At 35.3% G+C, this 24,683-nt stretch overlaps 1 protein-coding gene across 8 annotated transcripts in view; it reads left to right on the forward strand.

The window, feature by feature from the left end:
- mark2b (MAP/microtubule affinity-regulating kinase 2b) overlaps positions 1-24,683 on the forward strand; it is a 97,802-nt gene that overhangs the window by 24,611 nt on the left and 48,508 nt on the right. For all 8 annotated transcript variants that reach the window (XM_056461327.1, XM_056461328.1, XM_056461333.1 and 5 more), the window contains exons 2-4: positions 12,517-12,687; positions 15,758-15,811; positions 20,007-20,055. In XM_056461327.1, coding sequence (XP_056317302.1) covers positions 12,517-12,687; positions 15,758-15,811; positions 20,007-20,055 — 274 coding nt within the window. The remainder of the gene's footprint in view (positions 1-12,516; positions 12,688-15,757; positions 15,812-20,006; positions 20,056-24,683) is intronic.

Consider the following 24,683-nt stretch of genomic DNA (forward strand, 5'->3'; position numbering starts at 1 on the left):
TATAAGGTCAAAAATCTTGGTGTGACTCTGGAGTCAGATCTGAGTTTTAATAGTCATGTCAAAGCAGTTAGTAAATCAGCATACTATCATCTCAAAAACATTGCAAGAATCAGATGCTTTGTTTCCAGTGAAGACTTAGAGAAACTTGTTCATGCTTTTATCAGCAGCAGGGTGGATTACTGTAACAGCCTCCTCACTGGCCTTCCCAAAAAGACAGTCAGACAGTTGCAGCTCATCCAGAACGCTACGGCCAGAATTCTGACCAGAACCAGGAAATCAGAGCACATCACAGCTGTCCTCAGGTCTTTACACTGGCTCCCAGTTACACTCAGAATAGATTTTAAAGTATTATTACTGGTCTATAAATCACTAAATGGCCTAGGACCTCAATACATTACAGATATGCTCACTGAATACAAACCTAACAGATCACTCAAATCTTTAGGATCAAATAAACTAGAAATTCCAAGAATTCAGTCAAAGCAGGGTGAATTGGCTTTCAGCCACTACGCCCCTCACTGCTGGAATCAGCTTCCAGAAATGATCAGATGTGCTCCAACATTAGGCACATTCAAATCAAGACTGAAAACACATCTGTTTAGCTGTGCCTTTACTGAATGAGCACTGTGCTATGTCCGACAGATCACACTATTATGTTTTTCTCTTCTTTTTCATTCTTTTATAACACATTTTATCTGCTTTTATGCTTATTTATTTTATTTTAATTTTTTTTTACCATTTTTATTATTTGTTTTTATTTTTCTTGTTTCTTTTATTCCTGTTTATGTAAAGCACTTTGAATTGCCACTGTGTATGAAATGTGCTATATAAATAAACTTGCCTTGCCTATTACCGCCCAAGCTTAGTTGCAGTATGTGTTTGAATAATGATGGTTGGTTCCTTTACTTGAAAGCCTATTTTTTATTATCATTATTGGTTTTTGTTAATAGAGTTTTTGGTTTACTGTGTGATTATTATGATCAACCTTAAAGTTTGCTTTGATCGTTCAGCGTTTACACTCTTTGTACACACTTTATACACACTTTGTAACATTTTACTTGTTAAGTTTGAGTTTCTTATGGCACTTATGTTTATTTTATTATAAGACATAAGTGACGAGATATTTTTTTGTTTGTTTTTGACTATTACAACTATTTGCCTTAGCAATTTTGGTAAATTAAAGTAAAATGGTTAAATAAAAAATCCTAATATTTCTAAATGGATTGTAAAAAATATTCAATAATTATCTATACCGAATGATATTAAACATTAAATATCGTGATTTTTTTTTCCTGTATCACCCAGCCCTATGTCTATGTAAATGACATAAACAGTTATAAGCAGTATAATGCTATTTATAGCTGTAAAACGTATTTTCATCCATTTCACTTTGTAGTTATTAATTGAAAAGGACTGGTGCAAAATAAGATCGTTGTACATAATGCAGGGATACTTAAATTTAAAAATTTTCTTTGCCAATATTCTTTCACCCTAAAAACCTATTTGAAGTGAAGATTTAGTAGTATATTACAGATAAATCCAAAACTACTCAATTCATTATCTGAGTGGAGTAATCCAGATTGATTTAAGATCTAGATCTAGATTTCTTGCTAATAACTTTAATTTTCATAATGTAATTTGTAATAATTTACAGACAGTATGGCTGCACAATATTGGAAAAATCTGACATTGCGATATTTTATTTTTGCAATATACATTGCGATATGAATAATTTAACCAGATGAATTGAATAGCTCTATTTTTGAAAAATTTCATTCATTTATATGGACTGGGATCTCTTTTTCTATGCGGTGCATTTGCATATATTATAAAAATTACAAGCATATATAAATATGACAGAGCAAAATTAAAAGTGAAATAAACAGTGCTTTATGGTTTTCTGGAGACACTGGCAGTATTCAGGTAAAAAATTGAACAATCAAACATAAAATAAATAACATTTTATAATTTATTGAAAAATAATAATATTTATTAAAAACTTTATCTTATAATCTTCGATAACTAATCTAATCCTGCGATGTGACTATTGCAGATACACACATTGTGATATCGATGCTCAAACGACATATTGTGCAGCCCTAATAGACAGTTTGCCAGGCAGTGTGTTCTCTAAAAAATGAACCTCCATTATATGGCATTTTTCCAAATATGTATGTTTTGGAGTTCTGCAGAAAAAGCCATGGGTTTGTATTGGTGAGTAAAATATGGCAGAATTTTCATTTTTCAGTGAGCTACTCAAGGAGGTATTTTAACTGCAATGAAACCTGGAAGTGACTGATTTGGAAACTGTAGATGTCCAGTCCATCAACTCAATTAAGGGTCACTGATGCGTGACACACAAATTGCTCATGTTACACACACAAAAGACTTGATTAACAATCACATATGATTCCAGTAGAGATTAGAGTGTTTCATAGAGCTAAAAGCTCAAATAATTAGTAGAGTATTTTAGCTTTAATTAGATGGGACTTTATAGAATTTTTATAGTGAACAACTAAAAGAAATTGTAATAATTGAGGCTAAATTCCCCTCAATTACACTAACTTTAAACAATTTGAGGTCTTTTCTGACTTTCGTTTAACAAAAACACGTTAAATAAATCGTTAATTAAAAGCTTTTGAAAAACTCCTTGAATTTTGTTAATCAAAAAATTTTTTTTTACAAAATTAATATATTAGAATGATTTCTGCAAGCATCATGTGATACAAAGATTGAAATAAACACCTGCCATCACAGGTATTCGATCATGTATAAAAAGAAAACATATATATTTTCAGTTGTAATAATATTTCACTATACTAATGTCAAACAAGTTTCTGTATGATGCGTACACTCCCTGTGTCAGCGTGGATTTACTCCAGGTACTCCTGTTTCTTCCCACAGCCTGAGCATGAATGTATTGAGGGCTTTAAGGTTGTCCCGCCCCAAACTTGTGTGCAAGATACTTGTATGGATTACAAATATAATCATATGCTGAAATGGTGATAAGAAGAAAATTAATAAATAAATAAAAGTATGGTGCTTATAAACAACATCTATACATGTCATTTAAGCTGTAAACCATGAAAAACACTTTCTTTTCTTCACTTACTGTGTAATTAGGTTACACATGTAGTACATGCAGTGCTACACACTATACACTATAACTATAGTGTATAGTTCTGGTTTCTAAGGAAGTAAGCTTCGCTTGGAAGGAGTGTGCAATTGTAAAAGTGTATTGTATCATTGTTCCAGAGTGTTTCATTGCTGTTTATGAGTGATGTATTGATATCAGTTCTGCTTTGTGTATGCATCAGCACTCCCATGAGTATGCGCGCGCACACACAAACCATACCAAAGTCTAAAATCCGAGTCCACAAGCATATAAGCACACATGTCCTCTAATACCTTAAGTCCTTGCCCCTCTGCTCCTGTCAGCACACTGTCCATCTCTGGCTTTCCATGCCCTGCCCTTTGCTCTTGGCTCAGTTTACCTGAATACTACTCAGACAGACAGTGTTTGGCTTTGCTGTATTGTTCTGTCCAGCTGACCCTCTTTCAAAATTAGCATCATGTGAATCGGGTAAAGAAATAAAGAAGTCTTCATTTAAATACATACCACCGAGCGTGCACCATTTAGTGCGCTGACGTCAAGCATTACATTTATGGCTTTGAACTTTGATCGGTTAGTCTTTGAAGACGGAGCTGTCATGAAGTACAGTGCTCGGATATGTGAACTGTGGTTTGCACGTACACACAACAAACACACACTCTTCACACCACAGGGCTCATGTGTTGGCTGGGTTTCTCTTGATGATTGAACTTTCTCTTTAATGAGCCCCGTGTCCGCTTTAGCTGAGCACAAAATGGCGAAACTCCTTTAAAGTTCTGAAATTATAAATGATATGTGATGCTATGTGAATGTTTAAGGGTTAGTTCCTCCTGAAATGATTATTTTCAGTCTTTTAATTACCCTTATGTCATTGAATCCCACAAGAATTTCAGGAATTTAAAAAAATGAACAGGTTTTTAATGAAATCTGAGACATTGAAAGTCTCCTCATCTGAAACTCTGACCCGTCAAAACATTTATTAGGTGAAACAAAATATGAAATGAAGCTTTTAATCCAAGTAATCTTAAGTGTTATGTTCTCATTCAAAGATTGAGTCTTTTTTCAGATACAGCAGAATTTTCAATAGTCAATAATTATTTTTTGTAATTTCAACTATAAGTTTTAATTACAATAACTTAAACCTACACATACCTTTGTACATGAAATAGGCAGGTGCTTGGTAACCACTAGGACAAGCTTGAAACAGCTCTCGCTTATGAAGACTGCTTTGCGGGCATTTCACGTTGTATGCATCACCATGCACACAGTTTAATTTAATGTTTTCTGTCTCCAAAATGTATATGATGTATAATACAGAGAACAATGAAAGAACTTTATTAACTGGTTAATTGTAATGTTAAATACTGTTTCTGTTCAGAACGATTAAAATAGATTTTCTTTTCGTTTCTGTTCCTGTTAAATGTGATTCGTTTTAGGCCTGGGCGATTATTGCAAAAAAATGATCACAATATCATGTTTCATATCATTCTAAATCGATAATTATTAAATATTTTTAACAATACATTTAGGAATATTAGGATTTTTTTTTTATTTAACCACTTCATTTTAATTTACCAACATTACTAAGGCAAATGGTTTTAATAGTCAAAAACAAAAATATTTAAACAAAATATCTGATCTCTTTATATTAAAATAAACATAAGTGTTTATTTGTTAAACTTGATAAATAAAATGTTACAAAGTGTGTGCGATGGTAAAGCGTAAATACTTAAAGGTGTGAATAATAATGATACTGTAAACCTCAAACTCTGTAAACAAAACAAATTATGATAATCAAATCTGAGCTTTCAAGTAAAGGAACCAACCATCATTATTCAAATACACAGGGAACATTAAAAATTGTGAAGTTGAATGACTGTATTACCCCTATGCTAAAAACTCTTTCAGATGGACTGCTAGTGGCTGGGATGCACAAGAAAAGAAACCAAAAAGCCATTCTGGCGACATCCTTACATCCTTTTTTATTTAGTCTCCTCACTGCTGCTATACGGCACTCATTTTCACTTTCGCTAGTTACTTTTTACCTTGCTTAATTGGCTTTTACAAAATATATTGCGGAATAAAATTACTTTAGTCAGTATGAATCACACACTCAATGAGAGAGCGTGCTGCGAAGGAACAGACAGTCGACTCGCACTCATCCTCATCATCAGGTCTGTTTTTTCACAGCAGATGAGTCAGTGTACTGTTCTACTAACGGAATAACTCAGGATATTGGTTTATTTCGAGTCAGAGGGGGTATCCAGTATATTAGTACTTACTGAAGATGCAACCCGTTTCACGACAACTCCATTCAATTTAATTAACTGGTTCGACCAGTTCACTTAGAAGATCCAGTTAAAGCAAACGATTCATTCGGGAATCGCCTGTCATCTCTACAGTCAGAAACAGAAACAATGGCAGGCCGGAGACTTACATTTTTGCAATGGATTCTTGTTATTTTGAACTCATTCGCCATGTTAAATTCTTCTTTAAACATTTGCAATAGTTTTCAAATTGTTCGTCATTTTTCTTACCAATTTTTATATCTGTATAAAAATCTGTAAAAAAATCTGTATATTATTTTCTGTACAGCTGCTTCTGGCCATGACATGTTCACACCTAAATGGTTAAAAGAGATGTGTTTAAGGGATTATACTGTATGCAGCATCCTTAATTTGTTCTCTTAGGTAAGGAGTGATCTGCACTTTGAAAGCATCAGAATTGGTACTTGGTATCGGCCGATCACCATGACAAGGAATCGGTACTCGATATCAGCTGCAAAAATCCTGATCGGAGCATCCCTAATGAATATATATCTTATGGGAATGACATGAGTGTGAGAATGTTTTTTTAAATTTTTATTTTGGAGTGAATTAACTCTTTAACATGATAATATTTGTGATGGTATGAAAGCAGGAAAACAGAAGAGCATAGCATATTTGTGTGTATGCATGCCTGTGTGTGTTTGTGTGATTTTTGGTTCCGGGGAAAATGGTTCATAAAGCACACAATGAAATAATTTTAAAAAGTAAAATGCACATTGTGACCTGTGAGGGGTGGGTTTAGGGATAGCTGTACATATGTTCATTCATTCATTTTCTTTTCGGCTTAGTCCCTTTATTAATCTGGGGTCGTCACAGCGGAATGAACCACCAACTTCTCCAGCATATGTTTTACGCAGCGGATGCCCTTCCAGCAGCAACCCATCACTGGGAAACATCCATACACACTCATTCACACTCATACACTACGGACAATTTAGCTTATCCAATTCACCTGCACCACATGTTTTCGGACTTGTGGGGGAAACCACAGCACCCAGAGGAAACCCACACAAACACAGGGAGAACATGCAAACTCCACACAGAAATGACAACTGACCCAACCGGGGCTCAAACCAGCTACCCACTGAGCCACCGTGCTGCCCGCTGTACATATGTGTGTTTGTTTGTGTGTGAGAGAGAGAGTGAATGTGTGTTTGTGGTTTCAACAGATGGACTCGTCTGTTTTAATCTAATGTAATCCAGTGTAATTTAATCCAATCCAATCCAATCTAATCTAATCTAATCTAATCTGATCTGTATGTTTGTCCAGTGTAAAGGGGTAACACAGGAAATTGGGATTTAATCTTTAGATGAGAGAGTTGAGACGATTTGCTGGACTTAAGGAGCTGTAGAGCATTTTAGAGCACATCCTAAATTGCAGTGAGGTCTCATGAGATTAGGATGTTTTCATTCATTGGAATGTTTTACTATCGATTTGGTGATGTCCATCATTTTCTTCCCTCGATCAGCATTATTTAGAAAAATGAAAATCCAGTTATTTTGACTTGCCTTTGTTGTTTTAAACGTGGAACACAAAAGAAGAAAATCAAACAATTTAGATTTGCATTGAATTCAATTGTATGAACAATAAACAGAGAAAATATTGAGACAATGATGACCAAATTTTCACTTTTGAGTGAACACATTCCCTTTAAAGGCGCAAGCTTTGTGATTGGATGGCTTGGTAGCGCTGACGAGTGTGGGCGGAGGTGAGAGCCGCGCGAGCCCGATGAAGTGAGGTGTTTACGAGTGTGGTGTCCCGTGAAGCAGCTCCAGATGGAGACTTTTGTTTTGTGTTTACCTTATGATTAAAGTTGTTGCACGTTTGCCGATTCCCGCCTCAAAATGAGCGAGTTTAAGCCACTTGTACATTAAGAAAAAGAAAGAAAAAAAACATCAGTGAAGAAACTCGAAACAGAGGAACATAAAAACCCACTGCCAGCTAGCGTTTCGGAAGTGTTATTGCAGAGGAACACAGTGCGCAGAAGTATAAATGCACAGCTACGCATGTTGCATGCGTCGTGGGTCACGCCGATCACTTGACGCAGAAGTATAAACCAGGCTTAAGACTGGTAACTGTGCACATCAACAAACAAAACGAGTTCTGCCGCTTATTTAGGCCATGCAAGTTCAAGCCTGACTGAAGTCATTTGCTCAGATCGGTCATGCATGTGCATAAATTTCTAATGCTTTGCATGATGAGTAGCAGTAATGATTATAAAAATAATAAAAGAGCTCTATAAAGTGGATGCTGGGTGAATGTCAAGAGAATAAAAGGACATTGAGTGTGTTCTGAGAGTGTACTGAAGGAAGTCATAAATTAACATGGTGCGTGTGATGCATTACATAATATTCATTTCTCAAGACCCAGTGAGTCGGAGTGTATATCTGTTTCTGCAAGCCTTATTTCTGTTCATTTTATAGCTAGGCAGCAAATACAAAACGTACACTAGTCACTGAGGTGATAAGTCACTTAAAGCTATAGTTGCAAATTCACTCACCCTAAAGTGGTTGAAGAAAATGATTAATATCATAAAACAAACACCAAACTTTTGAACATTAGTATGCACTTTTTTGCATCTTTTCCATGAAAACAGAGTCTGATTGTAAACAGTCGAAGGCACAGATTGTTCATAACATTCACCAACTGCTGCTTCATTTGCTTAGAACTGCAATAGTGTGGACATATGTTTAGCTGCGGTTCTGTTCAAACTCACTGATCTGGTTCTGAGATTTTAACAGATTTGTCTGTGTTACACATCAATTAAGACATTGTTAGCATCTGTTATCTATAATTGTATGGAACAAGTGACTAATTTGGAGATTTCCCTCAAAAAAAATGTCTATCTAAAATCTATATTGGGTTAACGTCACTAGTGGTGATATAGCAGAGGACTAGGGCTGCTCGATTATGGGGAAAATCATAATCACGATTAATTGGTCATATTTGTAGTCATGATTATTCAAAACGATTACAGTTGAAGTCAAAATTACTAACCCTTCTGTGAATTTTTTATTTATTTTTTAGAAATACTTCCCAAATGATGTTTAACAGAGCAAGAAATTTTTTACAGTATTTCCTATAATATTTTTTCTTCTATAGAAAGTCTTATTTGTTTTATTTTGGCTAGAATAAAAGCAGGGTTAAATATTTTGAAACCTATTTTAAGGTGAATATTATTAGCCCCCTTAAGCAAAATTTTTGATTGTCTGCAGAAGAAACTACTTATATATAAGACTTGCCTAATTACCACAAGCCTTTGAATCGCACTTTAATCTGAATGCTTGTATTTTGAAAAATATCTAGTAATATATAATGTGCCGTCATCATAGCAATGGTAAAAGAAATCAGTTATTAGAAATGAGTTATTAAATCTGTTACGTTTAGAAATTGGTTGAAAAAAAATCTTCTTTCCATTAAACAGAAATTGGGGCAAAAAGGGTCGCTAATAATTCAGGAGGGCTAATAAACTGTGCTTTAAGCATCTTCACTGTAAGAAAAAAACTTTAATTATAGCTACAAAAGTCCTTCAGTTAAGAGCAGTGAGAGATTTTCTCCCTTGGTTGTTTGATTAATGATAAAAACAGTCATCAGCAGGAAAATTGCGCGCTGGCACTTTAAGAGCAGTGCGGTTATGATTAATGGTTTCTCTTTCACTTGTGTTATGATTCTCTGCTCGTTTGTTTATTACACAAATGAAGGTTAATATGAATAATCACTAAACACGTTTTGACACCTATTTGACCATTAAAGCGCTCACATTAAGATGACTTTAGATGTGTGTGCTCTGCTCGTCTTTGAGGCTGAGCGCACACACACACAACAGCATCCGGTCTCATTCGCACTTTAAAAAAAACATGAATGATTCGAATGTACATCAATGAACGACGTGCATCCCGAGCTGCAAAAGTTACATTACATGCTTTTGGTAATGTTTACGTGAAACTGAGCTTTGCAGAGCAACAAATGTGTACAACTGGAGAGGGGGCTGTATATGATGCAATAATCATTTTATCTCGATTAATGTTTGTTCATAATCGTTAGAAGCCAAAAACGAAACCGAATTTTCGATTAATAGCCCAGCCCTACATAGGACTACTAAGTACTTCAAAGATGCATTGGTGTCTAATTATTATTCATATTATTCATTAATTTTCTTATCCTTATTACTCGGTCAAGCTATGAACCCATTCATGATGGGTTGCAGCACTGGTAGTGTTGTCAGAAGTACCAGCTTCTACAAGTCCAAAATTAAAAAATGTTATGATTGCAGCATTTCCCACTTGCATTTTGAGCACTTCTGATTGGCCATTGTGGGCACTCAGCAGGTATGACTGGGATTGGCTCTAATTATGTACAAGATCGCTTACATGGACACTGGAGTATTTAAAAAATCTGCGTCTATCAGCTGATCTGTGAGCAGATGGAAACAACATTCAAACACTCACATTTACAACTTTTACATGCTTATGTGCTTGAGGAGGGTCCTGTCACTTCAAAGTAGGCATATGTGTCAAAATAATAAAATAAGGACTGCTTAAATATAAATTCTGGCTTTTTCTCATGTTTTGTCAGAGACATATATGGGCCACAGATACCTTGTCATGTCCACTTACTGACCTTACATCACTTATGCTCACATCATTCTATGCCCATTTAAAGAGGTGGTTTCTGTGATGATTTAAAACAGGGGTCACCAATCTCGGTCCTGGAGGGCCAGTGTCCCTGCAGAGTTAAGCTTCAGCTTGACTTACTAGGTATAATTGAAACTTCCAGGCAGGTGAGTTAAGTGGTATGACCAACATTTTATTTTACAGTAATTTTAAAGTTTCACAGTAATGATATCTTTCTTTATAGTTTTTTTATTATAGGGTTGCATGGTTTACCAGTACTATGGTAGTATCGCAATATTATGGCTCCAAAATCCTGGTGGTGCCACTGTAGTTTGTAAACGGTAGTATCGCCATTAATGGTATATCTACAATACATAATGTTGCATGTGGAAAAGTCACTCAAATGCTCACATGTTTGTGTAACAATAAACCATTTTATTTGAATAGTCTGTGGAGCCCTTTAAGGTTGCACGTTTTCTGACGTTTCGAACGCATATCTGAATCAGTTCATTGCTGTTCCTGTCAATATGATTTAGTAGCTACAACAACCATGACAATCTCTTAAAGAGGACGACTCACAAAGTGAAATTTTGAAATTCTTTGGATTAAAAAATTAGACGAACTACCCAAAATAGCAACAGGAAACATTGAAACAATTTTGACCACTTCATATAACCTAATTTTGTTGGAAAAATACTCTTTTGTAACAAATTTCATCTGGCATAATTAGTATCTTTATTTTAATGTTTTTTTATAGTTTTTTTAATATATTTTTTTAATGTTTTTTTATATATTTTAATAGTTTTTGTTGGCCAGTTATTTATACAAAATAAACAAAAAGAATGAATAAATTTTAGGTGAAGTGATGTGCAAATAATACTTTTTTCAATAATAAGGGAATTATGAATTAAATTCAAGTAGACCTTTTATAATGTAAAATACAGTATTTCTGACAATTTTCTTTATAATTTGAGTAATGAATTAAAGTATCGCAATACTAACTGGTATCGTGATACTTCAGCTTGTATAGTATTGTAAGATGAATTAATGGTATCGCAACAGCCCTATTTTATAAAGGTAACTATTCCAGAAAATGTACAAAAGGGCTTCATATAACAAATAAGCTTGAATATTTAAAAGTACTCGATTTTATTCGATTTAGTATTTTGTTTTTAATCGTATAAATATTGTAAACAAAATATGAATTGATGAACAGCTGATTCCAGTGTTTGTCACATTTCACAGTTTTATGTGGACAGACCTTATTATTCTAAACATTTTTCATGTCACATCTTCTCACATATCTAAAATTTATTCCGAGCAATTAACTGAAAAATAAAACTTGAAATATGAAAATAGAAAATGTCAAGGATATTTTAAGGAAATATCAAACAGTTTTTTGCTTAAAAAATACAAAATATAAACAATTACAATTCTTGTTTAAATATGAATAATTGCCAACACTGCCAGTTTCCCATGGAGTGTCATTTTCAGTCTCACGCATGTGAATTGGCCACGCCCATTTATTTACATTTCAGAGTATTGACCTTATTCTTCAATGCGGAAGTGTGTGCGTTTTTGCGATTGTTTTAGAACTTCCGATTCAGCTGCCTATGGGAGAAATGACTAGGAATAATAAACGGCAGAAAACGGTCAAACTACTTACTCTACAAACAAGTGTTTGCATTACAATACAGACAAAGTAGAATAATATAATAAGAAAATATCAATTTGCAACACCAAGCAGCAAAACGAGCTGTTTTTAACTTCTAAAAATTAATGGAAGTGAATGAGACCGGAAGTCTCGAGCCAAAATGATTCAAATGGCTGTGCCCACTCGTACGCGGAGAATAAGGTGAATACACAGAATAAATAAAATTATGGTATGCATTTCATTCTGTGGTAGCAATTATATAGAGTTGGGTCTGTAGAGTGTTAAGTATTTCCGCCATTTTGCCAACAACATCTCGTTGTGACATCTCAGATGGTTCAATGGGATCTCCATAACTGCAAGTTACGCCTCTAACATACTACAGGTTACGCTCCTTCATTTTATGCCCATGTCTGGCAGTCCACAGACAGATACACTTGGATATATATACAGTCATACCGCCCAGCCCTACTAATAAGACTTGGTCAGCTTGTTCTGGTGTGTTTGATTAGAGTTGAAGCTAAACTCTGCAGGACACTGGCCTTCCAAGAACAAGTTTGGTGACCCCTTATTTAAAAGGAAGTGGCTTTGCTTAGAGGATGTAATTGTCGCTCTGTATTTAGCACTCCTGAGCAGTTCTCTTCTGCTGTGTGAATGTATCCAAATTTTCCTCCTGTGAATCAGTCGGATACAATTATCAGCATGTGTGAGTGTGCGTGAAAGCGAGAGGATGCAGTTGAATTTGAGTGTCATCCAAGTGTGACCATCCGAAATATTTTTTTTCTGATCCCTATATCCCTTCTTTCTGTCAGACTCACTCTGATGCCAAAGGAGGAGGGCGTTCCAGCGCTCCACGCTGTCGGAATGCAGTGGCGACGGCTGAAGAATACCCTCACATAGGAAATTACAGACTGCTCAAGACCATCGGCAAGGGCAACTTCGCCAAGGTTAAACTGGCCCGACATGTCCTCACTTCTAAAGAGGTAACCAGACATCCTCTTATTGCAGACAACTCCAGTTTGTTTTTGATCATTATTAATCATTATTAAGATTGTGGAATATATCAAAATAGCGCAGAAGTGGATATCGCAGTGGTTTGCATTGAATAAATGACAAACTTTTAAGCACATCAGGCAATGACGTTACATGTCAGATTGCAGCTCAGAAACCAAGCTACCAAGTGAACATTTTGGTTTTGTTATGCAAAACTCTGTGTTGGTTTTAGTATGGTTGCTGAAATAACCAAGACATTAACCCCTGTTACTCCACACTCAGTGCTTTCCACACATAGACTTTACTTGGGTGGGCCGCCCAGGTATATTAATGGCCAACATATTTAGTGACATGTTTTTATTTACTATTATTATCAGAATTTTACACTTTTTTTGTATCTGCCCAATACAATCAAAAATCTGCAATCGATTAAGTAGTGGAAAATTTTGTCTTGTTTATCCCTTTCGTTTCGACCCACAGAGACGTGCCTTTTTGGGACTTAAAAAAATTCACCCGGCCGAGGTTTCTAAAGCTCCTAAAATGTCCGGGATTCGGCTTTTGTTTTTGCTTTCTAAAGCTGTCCTTATGCGTTTTTGCATTATGTTTTTAATAAAGCCTACTTTCGCTTGGCTTCGCATCTGTCTCGAGAGCAAGAACAACATAAAATAATTCGTTCTTTAATCTAAACAACTCAGAAAAAAACTTTACTATATACTGGGAGAGGACAAAATGGCTGCTCTAAACTGGCCGCAAAATATATGTACACCATTAGTACTGCTTAATCAACGCATTTGCCTTATTTAAATAATCTACACATTTTAATCTTGTAATTATGATAATTTTTTGAGATATTGTCTTATTTATTAATTTCTCTGTCATTTATATCTCATTTGCTGATTGTTTAATTAATTTTATGATGTCAATATATGATATATTTCATATATATCTAAAATGCTTTGACATTCAAGTTTGCTTTGAACTTGAAAGAGAGACAGAAGCAGATTGTACCTGTCAGTGGGTGCACATGGCTCCTGAATAGCATAAAAGTAAGAAAAATAGTGGATTTCTTTTTTATTTCAACAGTCTTTTACTTTAACCCATTGTAAAGAAACCGTGTCATAATAAATAAAATTATTGTTCAAAATGAAATAATGTTTTGTTTGTCGCATATAGTTGACTATTTATGTCATGTGAGTAAATAGTGTGCTTCAATCCGGCTACCACCACAAGTATATTTCGAACCTGTGGGAAGCACTGACACGGTTTCAAGTGTTTTTGTTTTTCTGGTTGTTCTTGATGTTTTCAGGTTGATAAAATTGTACCAGTGGAGCAAAGTGGTGGCGATATGTTAAGTTTATTTCTAAACTAATTTCGAGAAGATCACGAGCTTATGATTGTCCACATCTAGTCCCGCATTAGCCTACGATTGATTCACCAATCAGATGATTCCTAAACTCACTATAAATAACTATAAATAAGTGTCTTATCTCAATATCTTCGTCTTGAAGAATCCCCACACGGCGGCCCAGTGATTAGCACTGTTGCCTCACAGCAAGAATGTCTCCCCTACTAAATCAGTCCACATTTCTGTGCCGAGTTTGCTCGTTCTCCCCCGTGTCCGCGTGAGTTTTCCCCTGGTTCTCCGGTTTCCTCCCACAGTCCAAAAAGCACGCAACCTAAGTAAATTGAACATACCAAATTGGCATCATAGTCAAGCTCTTAGCAAGCCGTATATCTCTCCTTAGCCATCCCTATATCTGTCATTAGTCAGAAATAAGTCGGGGGAGTTCATCAAGATCTACCTGAGCTCAAACTTCCCTCTCGCCATGCTAACGGGAGGGAGCCCAGGGCTTGAGGATCTTATAAGCTCAGGGCTCTCTCCCCGGACAGCATGTCAAACAAGCTTATTACCAATCATCAGCTAAGCGTGACCGTAAAATTATTTTTGTTTATTTCCATTGTTAAAATATCTGATTTGTTTTATGCAACAATAAAACATGGCTGTTCACTTTTCGAAGTTATAGTGATGCTTTCTTTTCCCTGAAATATTAAGAAACGTATGTTGGTTAATTTTTTTTAAAACACTGTATTGAATATAGCACTCTTAGCATGCTAACACATATGGTATTATTATTTGTTTTTTTCTTCAATATTGCTGAGCCTTGCTAATTATTGATTAGTCTTAGCAGACACTGTCATTGTGTGACACTTATTTAATGTTATGACCTTACCTGCTAATTATAAAATGTGTTGTTCTTTGTCCAATCACAACTGGTGAATGTTAAATAATGGTTTAAATTGGTTCTGAATGTTATAAGCTAACCTACTTTAATAATAAATACATTAATATGGTCAAAGTATGGACATGTTGGTTCTTAAAACGGTTATAAAATAAAGGCTATGTTAATGCAGGTGGTCTTAGAAGTACAGAATTAATCCTCAGTTGAATAATATATGATTTGTTCTGATTGAATGTTCTTTTTGCTCATATTCGAACTATAAAAATGTAGAATGTTTGATTTTTAATCCAAAATATGCTCCTCACTGATGTCATGAGTTTTATGATAATATTCATGTAACAGAAATGAAAAATTCTGATAGTTTATATAAAAGTCATGCTTTGGACTTATTTCACAAAGTAGAGAAAGCTCATTTAACTTCCTAAATGCCATCTATGCATATATACATCTATACTATAACTATATTATCATCCAGATCAATATGCAGCAATGTTCAGATTACTAATGTATACGCTTGTTATGCTACTTTAAATGCCTGAGCACTTGAAAGCAGGATGTATTCTGATTGTCTACCAATGTTTTATTATCACTTACCAGCTGGAAAACACTCTGAAAGTGGTTTATTTTCCTGTCTCATTATCATTCATTATGTGCTATGTATGTTTTATAATGTAGAATCATGTATAGTGATCTGATCTGAAGAGTTAGAGCAATTATTTAACATTTTCTGGTTAGTGTTGTTTTGTAAACAGGACATAACTCTGTTATTTTGTGATTAAGAACGGTGTTTTAAGATGGGGTTGTGTTTCTTCTGTCACAGGTAGCGGTGAAAATCATAGACAAGACACAGCTCAACTCGTCTAGTCTTCAAAAAGTGAGTCTGCAGATGTGATCTGTCTCTATCTGTATATCTGTGTCTGGAGAGAGGGCACAGAGGGGGTAATTACAGGAAGACAGGCTGAAGGATTTCCTCTGACGTGGATATGAAAGGGGTTCTGCTTTACTTTCACGCACACATACAGCACCTACGCTGCTCATGCATCATTAACTTTTTGGATGTAACTGCTGCAGAGTCCTGGAGGACATTAAAGTAATGAGGCTGAGGGGTTGTTCCTGCCACTAGTGAAGTTTTAACAATGTATTTCTGCTGGAAAATGTTAAGACACAGAAGTTAGTGGTCAGTGGGATTATTTAAGATATGGATCTTAATGCAGATTCTACTCTTCATTTTTAACTAATAATACATAAGATTAGAATGATTTCTTAAAGGGCACCTAGGTTAGCCCTTTTTTCAGATTTCATATAAGTATTTTGTGTCTCCAGAATGTGTCTGTAAAGTTTCAGCTCAAAACATCCATCAGATTTTTTATTATACCTTTTATAAGATTCTATTTTATACATTTTTAACCTAGGGGGCTGTTTTGTCATACTGCGCCTTTAAGGCTAGTCCTCCCCGCCCACCGTTTCTACGTGCCTTTCTGCGTGCCTTAATCTCCTCCCTCGGCTGCGTCAGATAACAGACAGACTTAAAGGAAGCAGATCTCATGTAGCGTTAGTGAGAAATACTACAGTAAGAGCTTTACCAATGAGTATTTGTTGTGCAGTTGCATCGATGAGTCACACAAAGTTCACGCGCGCACACACACACACACATGCACACAGACAGACAGAGCGCGTTTAGCTTTGCACTCTTTTTGCACGTAAATGTAACAGGATACAGGTTAATCTCCACTGCTATATGGATATCTGTTATGTTAATGTACAAAATAAACCTGATTTAACGTCCACAAACCAGGATTGAAGCGTCTTCCTTAATAATTGTTCTGACACGCAGCTGTGCTGATGAAGTAAAGCTAAGCTAAATCGCTGTAATTCATTACACACATGCTCTGTTTTAAAACATTTTAAACATGTGAAACTCACTCTTGATCACATTTGATGATGATTGATGATCCTAGCAAACAAAACAGACCTTTTATTCCCGGTTGCTTTGCGCATGTCTGGTCTTGTTGATATGATTATACACGTGACTACCGGGACACTTCACCAATTAAATGCTCTCTAGTGTCTGACATGCCCCGCCTCCTTCAAGACGCTTCTCATTTGCTTTTTTTTTATTTGATGCGCTGGAGCTTAACCACTCTCACTAGCAGAGCTGTGATAAAACTAAATGCTACTGGCTAGGGCTGACCAATTAATCGAAAAGTAATCGAAATTGAACATTCATAATCTAAAATTGATCTAACTTTTCCAGGCCAATTTCTTCAATTACATTCCCTACCACATGTAGAGTCTTGTGACCCCACTCTGTTAAGACTGATTTAAACTTCCGTGTTGAGCAGATGCTTATGGTACGGCATAGCCTCTGTGCGGTCGCATACCCATGCACATCTCAAAAAAATGTCATTACACGTCACAACGACATGTAGCGCAGGGTTTGTGATTGGTCGGTTTGATAGCGGTGATGAGCGTGGGTGGCGCGAATTATTTTAGTTGTTTAACGTTGATGTTCAATAAATAATCAAAGTTAGTAGATAGTGTGTGTTTCCAGTAACCCCTTTATTTTGATGGTCCATTTGAGTGTTAGTAGACTGTCTGCTTAATATCTGTTAATACTGCTCCATCTGTTGATACTGCTCCATCTGTTGATACTGCTCCAGATATTTAACTGACTATAAAAAACTTTGCAAGTACATGTCAACACTAACCCCAACCTAAGAGTCTACATATAATCTAATGAGAATTATTTGGCATGTACTGTAGATGCTATGTAGCTTAAATTTAACTAACGAACCATAAAAGTAAAGTGTGACCGTGTTTCCTTACATTTTTTTTAAATTATGTAATGCACCCTTCATTCACTCTGTGAACATATTTACTGTACAAAACTTGTCAGTGAACTATGAGGGCAAAAAAAATAAAATAACTTTTCATTAATCGTAATGGAGTTAAAATGTTAAATTAATCAAGATTTTAAATTTTTAATAAAGTTACTCTGTCCTACCTTCTCTTCATTTTTCAGTCGAGATTACATCAAACATCGAATATAAAAACGCAAATTTCAAAGCACTCCACAGGACTTTTAAGGACTGTGAAAATAAAATGAAATGCGTTAAAATAAATTAGACAGTTTAAATTGTGGTAAAATTTAAAATGTTTTTATTATTTAATGCAGCATTGGTGAAAATAACATCTACTAACCCTACAGTTTTCATTGGTGGACCATTATATTATGGCTGTGTTTAAACTAAAATAAAACATAGCTGTGTAAATTATTGGAACAAACAATTGTAAAATCTTGTGTATATGTGGATTTTTAATGGTTTGTGACATAATGTATTAGTAAACCTGCTTTAAAAAGCTAACTCCAACACACACATATATATATATATATATATATTGGTCCTATTTGGTCTGCCAGTTTGACTAAAGACCCTGAAAAAGTCTTTCTGTGTGTGTGTGTGTATTTTTTTAAGAATTGGAAATACCCATGAAATGGCGAACTGTTTGTGAATACTGACACTGCCTTGACACTGCTGCGAGTGGCATTTTGTTGAATATGTAAATACATGCTGCATGTTCCTCTCAATAGCAAAATAAACATACAACTGAAATTGCAGTGGTTAAAATGCTGCAGTTAAGCATCTGATAATCGCTATGTGGATGTTTGCACAAGCTCTGCAATTTGGCACTCGAGTCAAGTGACGTCACGTTTATTTAAATAGCACATTATAGACAGCAAATAAGCAAGCAGAATATGGTCAGTTTCACTTTTCATTCTAATTACACTTCCCGTTTTCACTATTAAACACCTATTCAGTGTTTGTGTTTGTACTTCAACTTATGTGTTACCCCAAACACCATATAAAAACAACCCGACCAGACTTAGGGGCTGGAAACCTTTTATGTGTTTTCCCTAGTACATTTGATTGGTACATTTTGGGACTTCTAGAAATCTACAAACAGGTTGCAGAGTGGAAGTATTATAAAACACATTTTTGCCATAGCTGTCATGTAGGTTAGGAAACCAGCAAATGACCTCAAAGGTCCTGTTAAGTGCTTTGACCTGCGCTTTTTTGTTCATTGTTTAACGTGATCTCAACTGAAATGCAAAGAGAGGGTGGGACATCGAGTAGCTCCTCCCCTTTTTTAAAAAACAGCCAATATCCTTTAGTTTTTATCACAGTCTACCAGTGGCAATGGTTGAGATCAAGCTCATCAAATGAAAAGCAAATGAGAAGTGCCTTGAAGGGGGCGGAGCATGTCAGATACTAAAGAGCATTTGATTGTTCAAGATTTGATGAGAAACTGAAGTTTGAGGTAACATAAAAAAAACATTGATCCATTTAGGCGGAAGTGAGAAACTGCAAGCTTTACATGTTTATATGGGTTTTATATCTTCTTAATGTGAATTTTGTCATTGTTTTGTAGCACACATATCATTAAGACTATCATACTGGTACTAACATCTAAAAACGTATTTTAATTTCACTGGGCCTTTAACCTGAGTCCTTAATGCCATGTAAGGGGCCAATCACACCGAACACGCTTTACGTTCCAAAAACGCAAGGCGCACCACACTGCCTTTTTGGTTGACAAGAAAAAAAGAAGCACAGTGCGCTTTTTATGTCACTAGGCAACGACTGAATCAGCTGGGTATTGTGCGCAAGTGTTGCTGTTGATATTGTTAAAATTCCAATATTTAATAATACTGTGATATTTAAGATTTGTAAAGTCATACAGGTCTGGATAACTTGAAGCCTCAACGGAAACCCTACGTCTGCTTTTATTTGATTGGAGAATGAAAGAGACGCGACTGAAGTAACGCACGTTTTCCGCTCATAGTTGGCTTTTTTTCAACTGCGAGCACACAGTGTACAATGGCAAAATGGGCGCGTAAGCAGCACGCAAAGCGCTCACAGCTGTTAGTAACTCATACAAAAAAGGCACTTCTCAAGGCAAAAAGCGCGTTCGGTGTGATCGACTCCTCTAACTGGTTATCCGTTTAACAGGGCATAGACAATTTTCACAATTTTCTGACACATTTTCTCATTTCTTTATTTTATCAGGTCTTCCGAGAAGTGAGAATCATGAAGCTTCTGAATCATCCAAACATTGGTGAGTGATCCAGAAAGAAGCCATCGAACAGGCCACACCACAGTTAATAGATTTGTTTTTGGTGTGAATTGTTGAAAAGTCTTCGTGAAATCAAAGTTTACAATGTTTGTTTTGCTAGCTCACATTGTTATTCTTGAGGTGAAAAATTAATTTGTGCAGGTTAATCCACTGAAAAAAAAGTTTGTTTTGGGAATATTCAATGAAAGTCTGACTGTTTGCATCTACTTTTGGAGTGCTGATCCTTTTGTTACCGTCAACCTGAGGACTTCCATATCAAATTAAGACGCTTTCTTACCGTTATTTGCTATAAGGCAGTGGTCCCCAACTCCCGGGCTGTGAATTGGTACCAGTCCGTGGATCAATTGCTACCGGGTCGCACAAGAAAGAATTATTTTTTTCCGTTTTATTTATTATCTGAGTCTGAACATTCCTTTATTTTTAAAAAATCTTTTATTTAAAAAAATGACCATATTCTATTGGTTATATCTCAGGTACTTGAGCGCTAAAATTTTACCCACAACCTAGCAAAATGAGTAAAAAACAGACGTCTTTGGAAAGTTTCTTTGCGAAGGGGAAAAGGCCCAGTGAAGGACCCACTAACTGCCAAGGAATGGATCTGTAACCAATTTGTCAACAAATTAGGTGAATCCAACAAGAACTGCCGGAGATCGCAAATGACAGCGGCCTTAGAGGCCATTCACATATTGCGTCTTTTTCGTGCACAAGTTCTTTATTTCCAATGGAGGCATGCGTTTTGCATTCTCATGTATTGAGCGGTAGAGCAGTGTGTGCATATTGGGGTTGAACACATTTAATCTTTTCAGAATGCCGCGAACGCACCGCGAGTCATGTTACGAGAACTGACCGATCAGCTGACCGATCATACTTTGAACACCCAATCACTGCAGTGCTTTTTTAATTTTCCCCATAAATAAAACTTGTATCAGAGTTGTAGCAATGTTTTGTCAGCTTGTCATCCTCAGAAAACGGTTAATGGTCGCCTAGCAATTTACATACCCCCACCCCCCCAGGCCATGGTAAAATGGTAAAGTCTTTATCGGATAGGCCGGAAGTGCAATCTGCACATCAATATAGCAGCATTTTTTATGACACTGTATAACCAAAAATTAATATTTTTACAGTACTGTGACGGTTGAGTTTAGGTTTGGGGGGGGGGGGGGGGGGGTAGACGTTAATAAAATACAATAAATGGGAATTTTAATAAATAACATAAATAATTCTCATTAATTTCCGGCCACAATCGTAACCGATCTAGCAACAACCTGGTAAAATTGTCAAGCGTTGACTGGTCTGCATTGATAAAAAGGTTGTGGACCACTGCTATAAGGGAATGAGGTGAAAAAGAAAGCCACACTCCTTACTCAATATTATGTTTCAGTTTAAACAACAGATAATATGTTTAACTTTAAATAACTTTTTAACTGCCCCATCAACAACAAAACATTTGGATTGCATTTCTTAACTCCTAATGTAGCTAGTTAACACACTCAATGCATTTTTTTCAACACATCCCATAATTTCAAAAATATCAACCTCCTATCAGCATCCTGAAGCTTTGATATAGATGCTAAATGAATGTGTTTTTAAATATGTGCTGATTTGCACTCGCCAAAACGTACACGAGTCAAATAATGTTGATATATTGAATTCTGTGTTTGTGTGTGTGTGTTTGCCTGTGCTGTCTTAACGGATACGCTAGCTCATTAGCGCTCAGCTTGAGCTCATAAATATCAAAGCACAGAGCTGAAAAATGAAAGGAGAGACTTTTCTTGTTTGAGGACGCAGCGCTGAGGTTTCAGTCCTGGTTCAGATCCTTTGCTCTCTCTGTTCAGTGTCCGAGCGCGGCTGTGCTGGGATCAGATCACACAATCACAGCCGATTGATCTCGAACACTCCTTAATCTTTCCATGACGACGCACACAAAGTAGGGATTATGTATTTTATTTATTGCATTAATGTCAAACAGTAGTGGCCTGTTTTCGTTGAATAGACTGCGATGAATAGAATAGCTCAGAGCTTTGCAAAACTACTCCAAAAGCATGTCGATTTTTGTAATTCTACTTTATTAATGCATCTCGTTTGGATTAGGATTTATTAATTTTGTTTATTTCGGGTTTTTGTTTATGAGAGGTTTTTATGAGAAACAATTCTTGTGATTGCTGTAAGCTCAGGAAACTCATTCTAATGCTGTTTATTAGTGTGATCTTTAGTTCTAAACTTTGGACAGATATGGTATCTTTTGAAGCATTCATTGCAAAGAATGAAATGCTGCACATGGATTAGAAAAATGCTGATATTCAATAATTCAATATATCGTAATAATGAACACAATCACAATATTGATATCGTGGGCATTTCAAAATATTGCACTGTAAAACCTAAAAAGTTATGGTAACTCAAACCATTTGAGGAAAAAGATTGCAACAAACCAATTAAGTTCAAAAACGAATCCTAATGAGTACTGTGAACTTAATCCATTTGAGTAAATGAAGCAATTTGAGCACAGGAAAACCCAATAAATGAAGAGAACTCAAACTAATGGAGTACTGTAAACTCCAATAAGTTAAAGCAACTTAAACCGATTGAGAAAACCGATTGCAACAAAACCAATTGAGTTAAAAAACCAATCTATATGAGTACTGTGAACTTACTTGTTGAAATAATGAGGTATTTAAGTCATTACCTTCAACACTGAGTTCAAAACTCAATTTCAAATTAGTAGAATTAACTTTAAGTAAATTTTTGAGTTTTTCCAGGTTTTTCAGTGTGTGAATAATTGTTTATTATTATTATTATTAAAACTTTGAGTGCCTTTTGGGAATATTCTGATTCAGATTGGTTCAAACACCAAATGCTTGAAGACTTAACAGGTAATTTATTTTCAATTATTAACGTTTTTACATGAATCTGCCCTATGGAATTTAAAAATTCTGTTTTAGAAATACAACTACTAACCGATTTCACTATTAACCGTGCTTTAATTCAAAAACAAAACTGCTGCAACTAAACAAAGTTATGCCAACTGTGCACTAGTTTAAAGTTCAGAGTTTTCACATCGAGGCTAATATCCACACACACTAGATGAACTATGGCTGAGGCTATTAACTAAGGGCCGTTCACATATTGTCTTTTTGCGCGCGCAAGTTTTTTGTTTTCAATGGACAAGCTCACGATTTCCAGGCACTAGTTGAAAGAGTGCTGCAAACGCACCGCGAGTCACGTGACAAGAACTAGACAGATCAGCTTCATACTTTGTATGGAATATATACATTTCTACTCCAAAGAGAGAAAAAAGTACAAAATTAAAAATAGCAAACAATTGTGTAATATAGTTGATCAAAAGTGCCTTTAAGACAGTGGTTCATCAGCCTTTGACTACATTTGTTCTCTGTAAAATGTAAGTACTTAGTTAATATGTACACTATAAAAAATTTATGACAAAAAGTCAAGGCAACAAATATTTTTAGGTTGATTTAACTCATTTTAGTAAGATTTAAAAAGTTAATCAAGTTTCAACTCAAATTTTTTACTTTAACTTAACATTTCTAGTCAGTTTGATTGATGTAAGTTGAGATGACTAGATAAGTTCATTTGATTCAACAAAAAAAATTAAGTTGGCAGGAATGTTTTTTTACAGTTGAGCTTAGATTTACATTAGACAAATAAAAAAATATATATATTTATTCTTATTTTTATTTATTTATGTATTCATTGTTCTGTCGTTTTTTTTTTCTGTGTAAAATTATTACTTATGTTTAAATGCCAAAAACCTCTTTTCACTTATTTTAAAGTCCAAAGAGAAATAGACTATTGTTTGTTTTTAATAGTATTTTGTGCTGTAATATTTGGTTACTGAGCTGCAATAAATAACACTTTAAAATAGAAGGAGTTTTTATGTGATTTACTAAACTAGTTCTTGTGTTTTGAAATAATGAATGCATAATAATTGTGATAACCGTGAAACCATGATTATTCCTCAGACTATAATTGTACAACCAAAATGTATAAACGTTGCATCCCTATTCTATTTTCAGTCTTCATTGATGTGGTAATTTTCATTTTTGGGGTCAACTATCCCTTTAAGCAGTGTCAAATGGCACTTTTTCATTATTCCTTAGAAAGATAAGAGAATGAAGTGTTCAGAATACAAACTAAACTAAACAAAGAAATCAACCAAGACTGTCGATTAAAAGTACTGATTCACAGTTTGTGTAAGGAACTCCCTTTGGGCTAATAATGAAACCCAGCAGCGTGCGTTCAATGCGTGTAAGTGTTGTGTTTGTGCTTCTGTCAAATTCACTTAGTTTATAAGAATTGTGTTGCAGTTTAATTTTAGCTCTGTTTAAATCTAACTCCAGTTTCAGTGATGATTAAAACTGTGTTCTAAATTGGAACTAATTACAAGTATTGATTAGAAACTGGTTTAGATATCTGATTGTTTTGAATAACCAAGCTTTAAATGTATTTGTTAAGGACCAGATATTGCATTGAGCCTTGTGTTTCAGTAATGAAAATTAAACCACACTGAACTGAACTTAACTGAACTTCAACTCTGAAAACTGGACTGACAGTTTCAATCTACTAGAACTTCTATAAGCTGCTTTGAC

The sequence above is a fragment of the Danio aesculapii genome, chromosome 7 (genome assembly GCF_903798145.1).
Source record: "Danio aesculapii chromosome 7, fDanAes4.1, whole genome shotgun sequence".
Classification (NCBI taxonomy): Eukaryota; Metazoa; Chordata; class Actinopteri; order Cypriniformes; family Danionidae; genus Danio; species Danio aesculapii.